Source organism: Hemitrygon akajei, chromosome 5 (genome assembly GCF_048418815.1).
Source record: "Hemitrygon akajei chromosome 5, sHemAka1.3, whole genome shotgun sequence".
NCBI classification, from domain to species: Eukaryota; Metazoa; Chordata; class Chondrichthyes; order Myliobatiformes; family Dasyatidae; genus Hemitrygon; species Hemitrygon akajei.
Window position 1 is genome coordinate 141164387 of NC_133128.1, and position 13024 is coordinate 141177410.

General features: G+C 41.2%; 1 protein-coding gene across 8 annotated transcripts in view; it reads right to left on the reverse strand.

Annotated features, from left to right (window-relative positions):
• The window catches only part of LOC140728241 (MAGUK p55 subfamily member 4-like), a 70368-nt gene extending 60761 nt beyond the window's left edge, over positions 1 to 9607 (reverse strand). For 4 of the 8 annotated variants that reach the window (XM_073046711.1, XM_073046713.1, XM_073046712.1 and 1 more), the window contains exons 1-4: positions 9498 to 9586; positions 4760 to 4872; positions 3080 to 3157; positions 2718 to 2798 (exon numbers count right to left, since the gene is read on the reverse strand). In XM_073046711.1, coding sequence (XP_072902812.1) covers positions 2718 to 2798; positions 3080 to 3157; positions 4760 to 4813 — 213 coding nt within the window. In that variant the 5' untranslated portion in view covers positions 4814 to 4872; positions 9498 to 9586. Of the gene's footprint in view, positions 1 to 2717; positions 2799 to 3079; positions 3158 to 4759; positions 4873 to 6326; positions 6348 to 9025; positions 9194 to 9497 lie in introns of those variants that run through there. The other 4 variants (XM_073046710.1, XM_073046707.1, XM_073046706.1 and 1 more) reach the window with 4 other exon arrangements.
• Between the last annotated feature and the right edge of the window lie 3417 nt (positions 9608 to 13024).

Below are 13024 nucleotides of genomic sequence, written 5' to 3' on the forward strand. Positions count from 1 at the left end.
GTGTGTGTGTGTGTGTGTGAGAGAGTGTGTGTGTGTGTGTGTGTGTGTGTGAGAGAGAGTGTGTGTGTGTGTGTGTGTGTGTGTGTGTGTGTGTGTGTGTGTGTGTGTGTGTGTGTGTGTGTGTGTGTGTGAGACCACCCTCCTTTATGGCTGTGAAGCTTGGGTAACCTACAGCCATCACATCAAGTCTTTGGAGCGCTTCCACATAAGCTGCCTTCAGCACATCCTGGGAATTACTTGGCGTGAGCGGGTGCCTCACACTGAAATACTTGTAAAGACCAACTGCAGAAGTGTTGAGGCCATGATCACCCAGCATCAGCTGCAGTGGCTGGGGCACGTGATAAGGATGCCCCCATTTCGGCTACCCTGCAGAGTGTTATATGGCCAGCTACATCATGGTCAACACTCAGCTGGTGGGCCAAAGAAGCGCTATAAGGATCAGATGAAGAATTCTTTAAGGAAGTGCAAGATCAGACCCGAGGACCTGGAGGATGTTGCTGCTGACTGTAACACTTGGCGACAGTTGTGTAGAGACGGGGTTTGTATTCTGGAGATGGAATGTGGAATGGACAACCAGAAGACAACAGAAGAGAGCCAGGAGAAATGCAGCCATGGTTGCCATCACTACCACCACTACCACATATACATGTCCCACCTGCAATAGAGCTTGTGGGTCCAGGATAGGACTGTATAGTCATCAAAGATCTCACCGTTAAAGGAGCAGATGTAGTCAACAGATTTTGATGGACAACCGAAGAGAGAAAGTGTGTGTGTGTGTGTCCTTGCACTATATGTGCATCCTTCTGTGCATGTAAAATGCCCTAATGCACATATATAGTATTTTGATATGCATCGTCATACATCCATGTGGAATTAGATCATTCTTGTACATTCCCCGTATCTACATTTATGCGCAAACACTTACTTGTAGTAGCCAGGTTTTGTCTATACCAATATGCACCTTACGTGTGTGTATGCAAGTTCTTGTGAAAGGAAAGGAACTATCATTTTCCCTTGTAAGGGGGTCCCTCACATCTGGGTTAGAGCTCAACTTCTGTCTAATTACTGAAACCATATGACTAAAGAAGTGTGTTAATTTGGGCTGGGATCAGGAAGCCTTGCTGGCATTTCTACAGGCACACTGCTCAGTCACGGTTCAAGAAATTCAGCTGGGATTCACAAACAGGGTGTGCAGTTGTGACTGAAAATGCACCTTTAAATCTCTGTGGGTACAGTCTCAGGATGTAGTGCCACTGGCACTGATTACCCACCTCTGGTTTCTATGAGAAATGGTAGTCAGGTTTCTCCTTGAACAACTGGAAGATTGTTGTGACAGTAAAATCACGAACTGATCATTCTGAGGAGGGGTAGGAGGGTTTCTTTTGCTAAAGAACTTTTGAACTAGATGGGCTTTTAAGCCACTCTGACGTTCTAACATCAATTTCTAAATCCACAGTGGATACCAAAAGAAGATGTGGAATACATAAACCCAAGAATCAAAAGGATAATAAGGTATCAGGAGAGAAGGGACAGAAATAGAAAATGTATTCAATATCTAGTAAATGAAAGCATAGTCTTTACTAAAAGTGAAAGCAATAATTCCACAGTACAGAAAAAATTGAGCCATTCAGATTTGGGAGTGTGGGCTCATTACACATCAAAAAAAAGTAGCCAAAGTGGATGACGCATTAAAAAAGAACTGATGGAACTGTAAGCTTAGTGAAGGAAACAGGGAAAGTGAAAGCATGATGCATTTGCAAATGGAAGATTATCTGCAGCTTTGGTTTACAAACTACAAGATATTGAGAGAATAGAGAGGCCACAGTTACACTTGCTGGCAGGTGTCGTGAAGGAACTGAAAATATGTGATAGTTTCATTAAGTATCAATAATTTTGGAAGCAGTGAAACTAAAGCCTAGAATATAAAAGCAAGGAGATTTTGTTGAACCTTTTTGAAACACTTGTCTGGCTGCGTTTAGATATTTACATCCAACTTGATCACTGAAATCCCAAGAGAGGATGCAGTTGATGCTGATAATGAGGATCTTCAATAAGTAACCGAGGTGGAGAAATACAGCTGTTTACCTTATGTCAAAAGAACAAAGAGAGGTGATTTGATAAATAAGGATCTTGATAAGTTGAATAAGGAAAATCTCCTTCCAAAGGCAGAAGGCTCAAAAAACAGAGGACAGCAATCTGGGGCAAAAGATCTTGGACTGATGTAAATAAGAACTTTTCTTCACAGTAGACAGACATGATCTGCAAGTCCTCCCCTGTGAAAGATGACAGAAACTAATTGACTGTCACTCTCAATGGGGAATTATACAAATCTTTGAGAAGACATTTCAGGACCATGAGGAAAGGGTGTGGGAATGGTGTGATTTGATGACTGTCACAGAGAGCTGGTGCATGCTTAATGGGATGAAAGGCATTCTAGTAACATTTCTGGAAGTTTTCTGAATCTGAGCCAAATTGTTTCACCGTGATCAAATGATTGTGTATCCTATGAATGTGAGCTTACTGAGTGAATGAACTCACAGTAATAACATGGCACTGTATGTGAAACATCAGTTTGCATTCATGTATGTGTTTGAGCAGATATAAAGAATTAAAACACTTACAGTCTTGGAAGAGATGGTAAGCATTATAGGTAATCCAAGATGATTTGAGTTATAAGTAAAACACAGCAACAATAGCTCAGAACCACCCATACCTACCTGGAAATCAGGTTTTCTCAGGAGCCAACGTAGTTCTCTAAGGTCCATGGACCGAGAACCATCTTTAAGTATCTCTGTCACCTGTAGGGAAGCAGACCACACTGACACATGTAGAAACCCAAATGGGCCCACATCCCTCCCATCTTCCCTACACATGTAAGCACTCAATAAAGAAATCACGCCACACACACACACACACACACAGACACTCTCTCTCTCACACACACACACACACACACACACACACACACACACACACGTACTCAGAGTTAAAGCGGCCATTGTGATCATGATCTTTGGTATGTATGCGAGGTGTGGGATAGGATGCAGCCCATTCTGAACCTCAAACATTCTTTCCTCACCTCACGACAAAGGGTAGATGCCCGTGGCAAGACTGGCAATGGTCTTCTCCATTGGTACTGATGCAAAGACTCATAGATCTGAAAATGGAAACCAGTAAATGTCATATGATTATTTTATTTCATAATAAACTAGAAGACTCAAGTTGTATTGTTTTAAGTTATAGAGGATATCAACTGTTCCCCAATATCTCTCTTATTTATCCTTTTTCAACAGTGATAAGGTCATATGAGATACATTTTATCCTATCCTCAAAGTGTTTGGACATTGAAACTCTGAAGACTGAATTAAAGATGAAAAGAAAATTATATTAACACTATCTCAGGTTACCCCAGAGATTATTGACTCAAGAGGCTGTAACTCTACAGCTCTGACAGAGAACATTAGCTCTCTTTCTGTTTCCACACATTCTGCTCAAGCTATTGAGTGTTATTCATTTTTATTTAAATGTCTTAACCAGTCTCGAGCTAGAAACATACTGATATAAATTTAAGTATATACATATATTAAGTTTGATATCAGGACATGAATTCATTGAAAGCACTTTAGAATTGGCAACAGTTGTACACTTTCAATGTTTAAGCTATCACATTGTGTAACCTTGGGAATATGATAGGGCGATTGCAGATACCCAAATACTTCTGTAAACATTTTAAGATTTACTTCTTCAGTTGCCATTAATTTTTCCCCAGTAGCTGAAACTTCTAATATGCAAAATGAGGGGTAACTTTGAGTAATTTCACAATCTCATGATTAATTACATCCTCTGAATGAACAATTGGATTGAATAGGAATTGGATGTTGGCCAGAAAGAACTACGGTCCACAAATCAGTGAATTCGAATGAATCAGGGGCAGTGGAATCAGACAGACCAATTGCCTTTGCTCTTGCCATGAGGTTGAAGGTATGGAAACTGCCATTTTATGAAGAGACTCACTGTCCTCCATTTCGTGAGCTCGTTGTTTGGCTTGATCAGTGTGGTAAAGCGGATACAGTGATGCCTCAGGTAATCTGCTGGACCAGGAATCATTTACATATAAGAAGTTATTTGCGAGGTGTTCTTTGGTTGGATATAACATGCAGGCTTGTGACTGTTAGAGTCTGTGCCTGCCCTGAGAGATTCGAGTTGGTTAATAAAGAGAATGAAGAGCCATAACTGACCAGTTGTCTCTTCTGGATCAGAGTCAACAAGAAGTTATTGAAAGTCAGTCAAATGACCCATTGCTAAGAATACTGAAAGGAAGCATTTCGACTGGTAAGGAATGGATCTAAAAACAGAGGTTTCAGATACAAGATAGCGATGACCCTCTGGAGATTCACCAGACATGTGAGGTGCCCCACAGACATAAAGATTCAAACTGGGACCATGAGGAACACATGGCCAGTGGAGACTCTTTTTAAATGGTATTAATTTTTCTATTCTTTGACTGTTCATGGAAGGTCAGGAAAATTTAGTAGGTGTGCACACAGGTATTCGGTTGTTTAAGTACAGAAGTTCTTTCGTCGAGACAATAATGGTACATGTCAGTAATTACAGATTCTCACCGGGGCGATTCTTGTAACAGCATCATTAACTGTTTGGTAAGGGTGTTGGCCGGAAGTCGGGCTTAGGCAAACCATGCTTACTTACTGGTGCAGCCTTAAAGAGTTTTCCAGCTGTGATTATTAAGTGTGCTTATTACCTTCATTAATGACTGCAGCCACCTTGTATTGAGCAATCCGTGCAGGACATCCATCTGTTACCAATGCCCAGGAATGAGGTTCCTCAACTATGGCTTCCAGGAGTGAGAATAATCTGAATTAGAAGTTGTTGAGATATAGTAAAATGGAGAATAATTGGCACCTTGTGCATTGCTCTAACTACCATCCTCTTCCATTTGAATAGATTTTGCCTTTGCTTTGCAACATCCCTACTGGAGAACTCTGATTTCATAAAGATAACCAAAAAAACTGCTGGAAATATGAAATTAAGAAGGGAAATTCTGGAAATATTCACCAGGTCAGGGATTATCTGTGAAAAGAGAGACCTAACCTTTTTCAGTTTACATTTGAGATGAACCAATATTTCTTTGCACATTTAGCAAAGGGACCAAAATGCCTTGGTGTAGACTTGAAAGAGGGTGTACTGCCTCAGTATATACTGAGTTCTCCCGTGAACACCCTCAGTATGTATCTGAGTAGGACTGTCTTTTACCAGCTCTTTCTCTGATGCAGATTATTTATTTTTATAACCTCTAAATTAATCTTCATTTTAAGTACAATTTAAGCCTTACCTGTCAATCACAGTGTGACAGAGGAAGCTAATAGGAAATTGTTGGCAGTAAACAAATGTAATGGCAGAAACCGCTCCCAAGCCAAGCAGCTGTTGCCTGTGTGCAAAATGAAAGTTTTCCCCCTCTGTAGTGGGGAACCCCATTTCCATTCCATCGGCTGATCTAGAATAAATCAGCTCAGTGCAATTCCAGCATTGTTCTTGCTTGTAGTTGCCCGCAAAGAGTGTCCAGGCAACTCTTGTATTATAGCTGTTTAGCTAATAAAAAGTCACCCTTACTGACTTCACAAATCAATACCTAAACATTAAAAACATGGAAAACATAACTCTTACAAAACTTGAAAAGTAAGTAAATAAAAACATTGTTTTCAATTTACAAACATGGATGTCATACATGAGGGAAGATCACAATACAGATTATTTTCTAAGAAGACAACCCTCTTGTAATATTGGGCTTGTGTTCTTAGAATATGTGTTGAATGTGCGCCTGGATGCATACAGGTTACCCCCGCTATTCGAAGGTACAGCGTTCCTATGAAATGGTTCGTAAGCCGGAATGTCGTAAAGTGAAGAGGCAATTACCATTTATTTATATGGGAAAAATTTGTGAGCGTTCGCAGACCCAAAAAATAACCTACCAAATCATGCCAAATAACACATAAAACCTAAAATAACAGTAACATATAGTAAAAGCAGAAATGATCTGATAAATACACAGCCTATATAAAGTAGGAATACTTTTCTGCAATCATTGCAGCACTGTCCACTCCAGCGAAAATCTCACGCAAGCGCTCTCGGCAGTGCTCCCGGCAGAAACACACAGCACAAGCGCTCCTGGCAGAAACACACGGCACAAGCGCTCCCGGCAGAAGCACTCTTTCCAGTAACCTTTAAGCTATGAAGCTACCAAATAACACATAAAAATACCCAGCCTATATAAAGTAGAAATAATGTACGTCCAGTGTAGTTTCACTTACTGCAATCGGGAAGAGAGCGAGCACACTGATGATGGTGTGTTAGGCTGAGTGGTCGGAGGTTGGGGTGGTGGGAGACTGAGGTGTCATCTCATCGTCGTCTGTTTCCATCGAGTTTCATCGTCTGCTGTGGCTGATGTGGAAGACTTGAAAAATGACAGTATGCGTGACTGCTTAGCCTCGCGCATTTTTCTATCGTACAGTTCTCTGTAAACACTCAAACCATCCTGCAAATATGCCCTAAACCTGTGTACCCTTTCAAAGTAAAAGTCATACTTTCCTGCAATCATTGCAGCGTTGTCAATCGCAGCGAAAATCTCACACAATTGCTTCCCGTTCAGTTCCTGGATGACTTCACTTTCGGGCCGTTCGCTACTGCGTTCGGTTTCAATTGTTATCCTTTCCTCTTCATCAGCTCTTCATCTCTCAGTTCTTGGTCATGGGATGCCGAAACCTCTTCAACATCATATTCGTCAACTTCCACAAATCCAATCTCCTTAGCCAAACTCACTATGCCCTTACTTCGTTTACCACGATTGAAGCGCTTAATTACGTCTAGTTTTACGCTAAATGTAACACCCTTACGCGCTCTTTTAGGCTTTTCCGATACCTTAGAACTCATCTTGCTAACGGATGCACAAAATAAATTGACATAAAGCTCAGAAGCACGTGTTTAAGCAATGGCGGCTGGAATGCAGTTCCGCGGGAGGAGCTCGGCTGTCGGGCGCACGCGTTGCCTTTTATCGCGCTGCCTTTTCTCGTAACGCCTTCTGTTAGCGAAAACGGGTAACTAATGTAGGTCTTTCGTAACAGTGAGCTGTCGTAAAGCGAATGTTCGAAAAACGGGAGACACCCATATCTGCATTTGGTTCACAATAGATAGGAGTTGACTCTTGGAGGCCCTCTGAGGGCAATGTCACATTATTAAATCTCTGTATCTCACAAGGTCTCAGTCAATGAACAGTTCCCACTCAGGTCATTTTAATATATTTCATATCTCCTTATAACCTGGAAGGAGACCATTCAGCCCATCCAGTTCTGGTTAGCTTAACCTCACACATTCAGGCAGGTCCTTCCTTGCCAAAGCACTGTAAAAGCTGGACTGTTGGAGATGCCAGTCTTTTTGGATGGACTGTGCCTTTGCTGATCTGCCTGCATTCTCAGATGGATGTAAAATATTCTACTTATTACTTCTAAGTGGTTTTCTGTTGCACTGGCCAATACTTACCCTTCAGTAAATGTTATTAAACCTGAATGAAACAAATTAACCCTTTATCTAACTGTTTAGCGGGTCCTCAGTGAAGACCAAACTCACTAATCAGTAAATGAACAATGGTGCTTTGGAAGTGATCTGGAGAAATAAACGATGAGTTCCATTTGAAACTCAGATTGCCCCTAGTAACTGACTAGTTTGCATTTCCACCACTGAGATTACTCCTTTCCATTACTTGACGTCCATTGTGGGCAAAGTCAGGTTCAGATTTATCTACCACATACATCAAAACACTCAGTGGCACAGAAACCATTCACAAGTTCTGCTCAATGCTGGATGTGCTCTAATCTCTCTGTAGTTAATCCACCGGATAAATTCGCAGCTTCACATTATTTAATCTCTGAATCTCAGAAGGCCTCAATCAATGAACAGCTCCCACTGAGGTAATTTTAATATATTTTGTATTTCCTTATAACCTAAAAGGAGACCATTCAGCCTATCCAGGCCTTGCTGGCTCTCAAAACAATCCTTTCAATGCCACTCATTCACATATTTACCTCTAAACTATTCTCTTACACATGTGAATTGACACACCCTGATTTTCCCACTAGCCACTTACACTATGGGTATAACAAAAAGCAATCAAGCAGCATCTGAGGAAGGGGAAACAGTTAATGTTTCAGGTCCAAGACCTTTTGTCAGGGTCAATGACCGAAAGCATTAATTGTTTCCCTTTCCACAGATGCTTCTTGGTTTGTTGAGTATTTATCGCATTTTATGTTTTTTATTGCAGAATTCTAGTTTTAATTCTCATTTACAGTGGACAATTAACCTAACAATCCACACAGCTTTGGGCTGTGGAAGGAAACTGGAGCATCTGGAGGAGACCCACTCAGTCACAGAAACATGGGTTAGAATTAAATTCTCACTGGCACTGCGAGGCAGCTGCACTACCCACAGGTCAGTGTGGTGACATAAAGAGGCAATGGATAAATGAGGAACAAATTAGCAAATAGGGGAAGATGATTGGTGCATACAGAAAATGTAATGACACATTATATTACAAAGCCAGTGTGTGAGTTATAATCTCATCAGAATATTTGAGATATTTAATTAGTTTGCAAAGTACTGTATGGGGAAAAGCAAGGTTAGATAGGATGAGACCTCATTAGACAGAGAAAAAGGGGGTATAGTCATAAAAAGTACAAAGCTAAATTAATATACATTACATTGGTACAATACTGTATATTCAAGTATACTTGTTGCCACAACATTTCCCTCTTTTTATCCATATCTGCTCGCCAGCTCCTACTCTCTGTTGTGTCAGGGCAAAGCAGGATTCTGCCACAGATACCATTCTATAACCAATGGAAAGTTAGAAACTACTTTTCTGAAGAATCAGTTTTACACCAGGTATCTGCAAGATTTAAACTGGAGGAGCATTGGACAGGAATTGATCACGGACAGAAACGCCTGGACTTTTTCTCACCTTGAGATGCCAGTGAAATTTAAGCACCAGAAATCAAGAGCACATCGGCCAGTCCTTCCACACTTGCTTTTCTGTACATAAATTCATTGTTGAGGCACACTTGTCTGCTCCATTAAGCTTTCTACTGAAAGCCATCTCTCTGGCCCACTGCTTCTGCTGTTGAAGTCCATCCCCGCAACATATTTATATAGGTGTCAAAGCTTCACTGACTGAGGTCAGTTGTAATCAACATATATCACGAGAGGAGCTGTCACAGAGCTACCCATTAGCTTTCAGGTCTGCTGATCTACTCTCTTTATCTTACACCAGCAGAATTATTTCCAAACAGTAAAACCTCTGGGGAAAAGGATGTTGATACCAATTCTCCTTGAAACAGGCTATAAAATTATTAAAGTTTGCCTTCCTCACACCAGCTCCATTCGCCATTTCACTCACAGCACTGAGCTTTGACCAACAGCTGCTGCTTACTTACCACTGGCAGGATTGCAGCTTTTAACCCCACTGAACAGCACTTGGATATGAAGCAAACTCTGTTGGTACTTACTCACTCACAGACTGTTTCCAGCACAGTTGTCAGTGTGCAGACCTAGTAATCTCTTAATGCTCTCAGGATCCTCTGCAATTCCTTCACATTCAACAATGGCCAGCACTAAGCCAACATTACTTAAAGCAAACTAACCATTCTACCTCCAACACACCGAGAAGCTCAGCCATTTTTTTATAGTTTAGTAATAGAACCATAGAACATTACAGCACAGAAACGGGCCTTTTGACCCTTCTTGGCTGTGCCGAACCATTTTTCTGCCTAGTCCCACTGACCTGCACCTGGACCATATCCCTCCATACCCCTCTCATCCATGTACCTGTCCAAGTTTTTCTTAAATGTTAAAAGTGAGCCCGCATTTACAACTTCATCTGGCAGCTCATTCCACACTCCCACCACTCTCTGTGTGAAGAAGCCCCCCCAATGTTCCCTTTAAACTTTCCCCTTCACCCTTAACCCAAGTCCTCTGTTTTTTTTTCTCCCCTAGCCTTAGTGGAAAAAACTTGCTTGCATTCACTCTATCTATACCCATCATAATTTTATATACCTGTTATTATATATTATCTGCAATTTGAGACTGGGATCTGAAACCAGAGCACCAAGGTCTGCCTTCTTTGTATAGTTTAATAACCAGTGATCTGAGACTGGGGTTGTAGATACACTATTGTTGCAAAGGAAGACATCCACATTGCATTGGGAATGTTTGTTGAAGTGATTTAAAAGAAATTTTAGCCCATATTTGAATTGTGCAACACCTCCCTTGAGAGGATGGAGAAAGATTTACTATGTACCTAACTTGGCTTGCCCATACAAGATAGAGGCAGTGGTGCAAGGGTGTTATTCTGGCTGGACGGTATTCCACAGGAATCAGTTTTGGGACTTCTTAATTGTGATATATACAAATGATTTGGATAAAATGTGCATCAATGGTCTAGTAAGAATGCATTCTAAGTGTGAGCGTTCGAAGTTCAGCGGCCTGTGGTTTGAATGGAATTCAAGGCCTAGTTTTCGGGGTTCAATCATCAGCGAGTACGGCGTTTGAGGCCTGGGATTCGGACACTCATCCAGTGTCATTATTTGTCATCATCTGTGCTGGTTGATACAGAAGATCGAAACCCAAAGGATGATTGGAGGTCCATATTAAAGCCTTTAGGTTGATCACAAGTCCAGTCTAGGCTCAATGGCCGGAGCCATCCGAATCTCTGCAAGTCCACTGAGGAAGTTGGGACCCATGTCTGCGAACCCACAGTGGAGTCATGTATAGATTAGCTATAGACGTGGATGGAGAAATGGCAGATGAAGTTTAATCCAGACAAGTATGAGGTGTGGCACCTTGAGAGGTCAAATGTAAGGGGAGAGTAAACAGTTAATGGCAGGATCCCTAGTAGCACTGATGTATTGAGGGATTTTGAGTTCTATTCCACAACTCACTGGAAATAGAAGGATGGTCTATGGCATGCTTGCCTTCACTGGCCAGGGCATTGAGTCCAAGAGTAAGGAATTCATGCTGCAGCTGTATAAAACATTGGTTAGGCTAAACTGGGAGTTTGGTGTGTAATTTCTGGCCAACCCATTACAGGAAGCATGTGGAGGCTTTGGAAAGGGTGAAGTTTATCAGAATGCTGCCTGATTAGAGGGTCTAAGGAGAGGCTGAACAAACTTGGGTTGCTTATTTATTGGAAATTTACAAAATTATGAGAAGCATTGATAGGTAGATAGTCCGAAATATTTTCCCCAGGATAGATATGTCAGATACTAGCAGCCATGCATCTAAGGTGAGGAGGGGAAAGTTTAAAGGTGATGTGCAGGGAAAGTTTTTTTTTAAATACAGAGAAATGTAGGTGCCTGGAATGGGCTTCCAGGGATAGTGTTGGAAGCAGATATGATAATTGCATTTAATCAGCTCTTATGCAGACACATGAATATTCATGATTGGAGGAATATGGATCACGTGTGGGTAGATTTAGTTTAATTAGGCATTGTGTCTGGTAGAAAAATTGTGAGCTGATGTTCCTGTGCTCCACTGTTCTATGTTCTTATGTGGTACAAGCACAAAAAAATCCCCTCCCAGCAATGGTCCCTTACATTTCTGAAGATTTTGTCCAGAAAGGTATATTAAAATAATTTAATCAAAATATGGCCATATTCTCACTGTTTAACTTTTAACACCTTCTTCAATCAATTATTTTCTCTCATTAGGTTTAAAATACTGATTTCCTTCCAACAGTGAATAACTCAGAAAATTGCCACTCACTGTGCACTAGTCTTTTGTCATTGCATGCGTAAGTTTTCTAAAGCAGCATCCAAATAAAGATCGGTATTTCACAAGGATTATCTGGCCTTGTATCATTAGGCAGTCTGAGCATGACTCAGTAGAGTTATTTGTTGATGCCTGGCACAGTGAGTCAAATTGACTTAAAGCTGTCTTTTGTGAAGCCGGCAACGTGTGGAGGAGGAAGTGACAGGACGCTTCATTCACAGCGTCAGACTGAAGACGCAGGAGACTGCAGATATTGGAATCTGGAACATCACACAAAATACTAGATGAGCTCAGCAGGTCACACAGCATCTACGAGGAGGAATGTGCAATCAGTGTTTTAGGAGTTTAAACTAGAGTTGCAGAGGGGATGGGAGCCAGAGTGCCAGGACAATAGTGGAGATGTTGTTGAGATAGATATTGTTAAGACCTTAGACAAAGTTGGGAATCAAAAGGTTGAGCATGGTGTGACTAATATACTGAAATGCATGTGTTTTAATGCAGGAAGTATCATAGGAAAGGTGGATGAGCTCAGGGCACGGATCAACAGCTGGAATTATGATATTGTAGCCATTGGTGAGCTGGTTGCAGGAGTGGGAAGAACTGGCAGCTCATCTAGTGAGGCATTATTAGTGAAGCTGACTAAAAAGAAAGGTATGACCATGTTAATGGGGTTATCAGCCGACAGTCCGAAGGATTTAGAGGAACATATTTGTAGAGAGATCACTGACTGTTGCAAGAAATATAAGGTGTTTTGTAGGTAATTTAACTTTCCACATACTGACTGAAACTTCCATACTATAAAAGGGCTAGATGGGACAGAGTTTGTCAAATGTGTTCAGGAAAGTTTCCTTCATCAGTATATAGAAGTCCCAATGAGAGAATGTGGATAGGGAATGAGACAGGGCAGGTGACAGAAGTTTGTGTAGGGGAACGCTTTGCATCCAGTGACCACAAGGCCATTAGTTGCAAAGTAAATATGTCAAAAGATAGGTCTGTCCACAGGTTGAGATCCTAAATTGGAGAAAGGCCAATTTTGATGGTATCAGAAAGGATGCAGCAAGTGTGGATTGACACCGGCTGTTTTCTGGTAAAGGTGTACTTGGTAAGTGAAAGGCTTTCAAATGTGAAATTTTGAGAGTACAAAGCTTGTATGTGCTTGTCAGAATGAAAGGTAAAGATAACAAGTGTAGGGAAC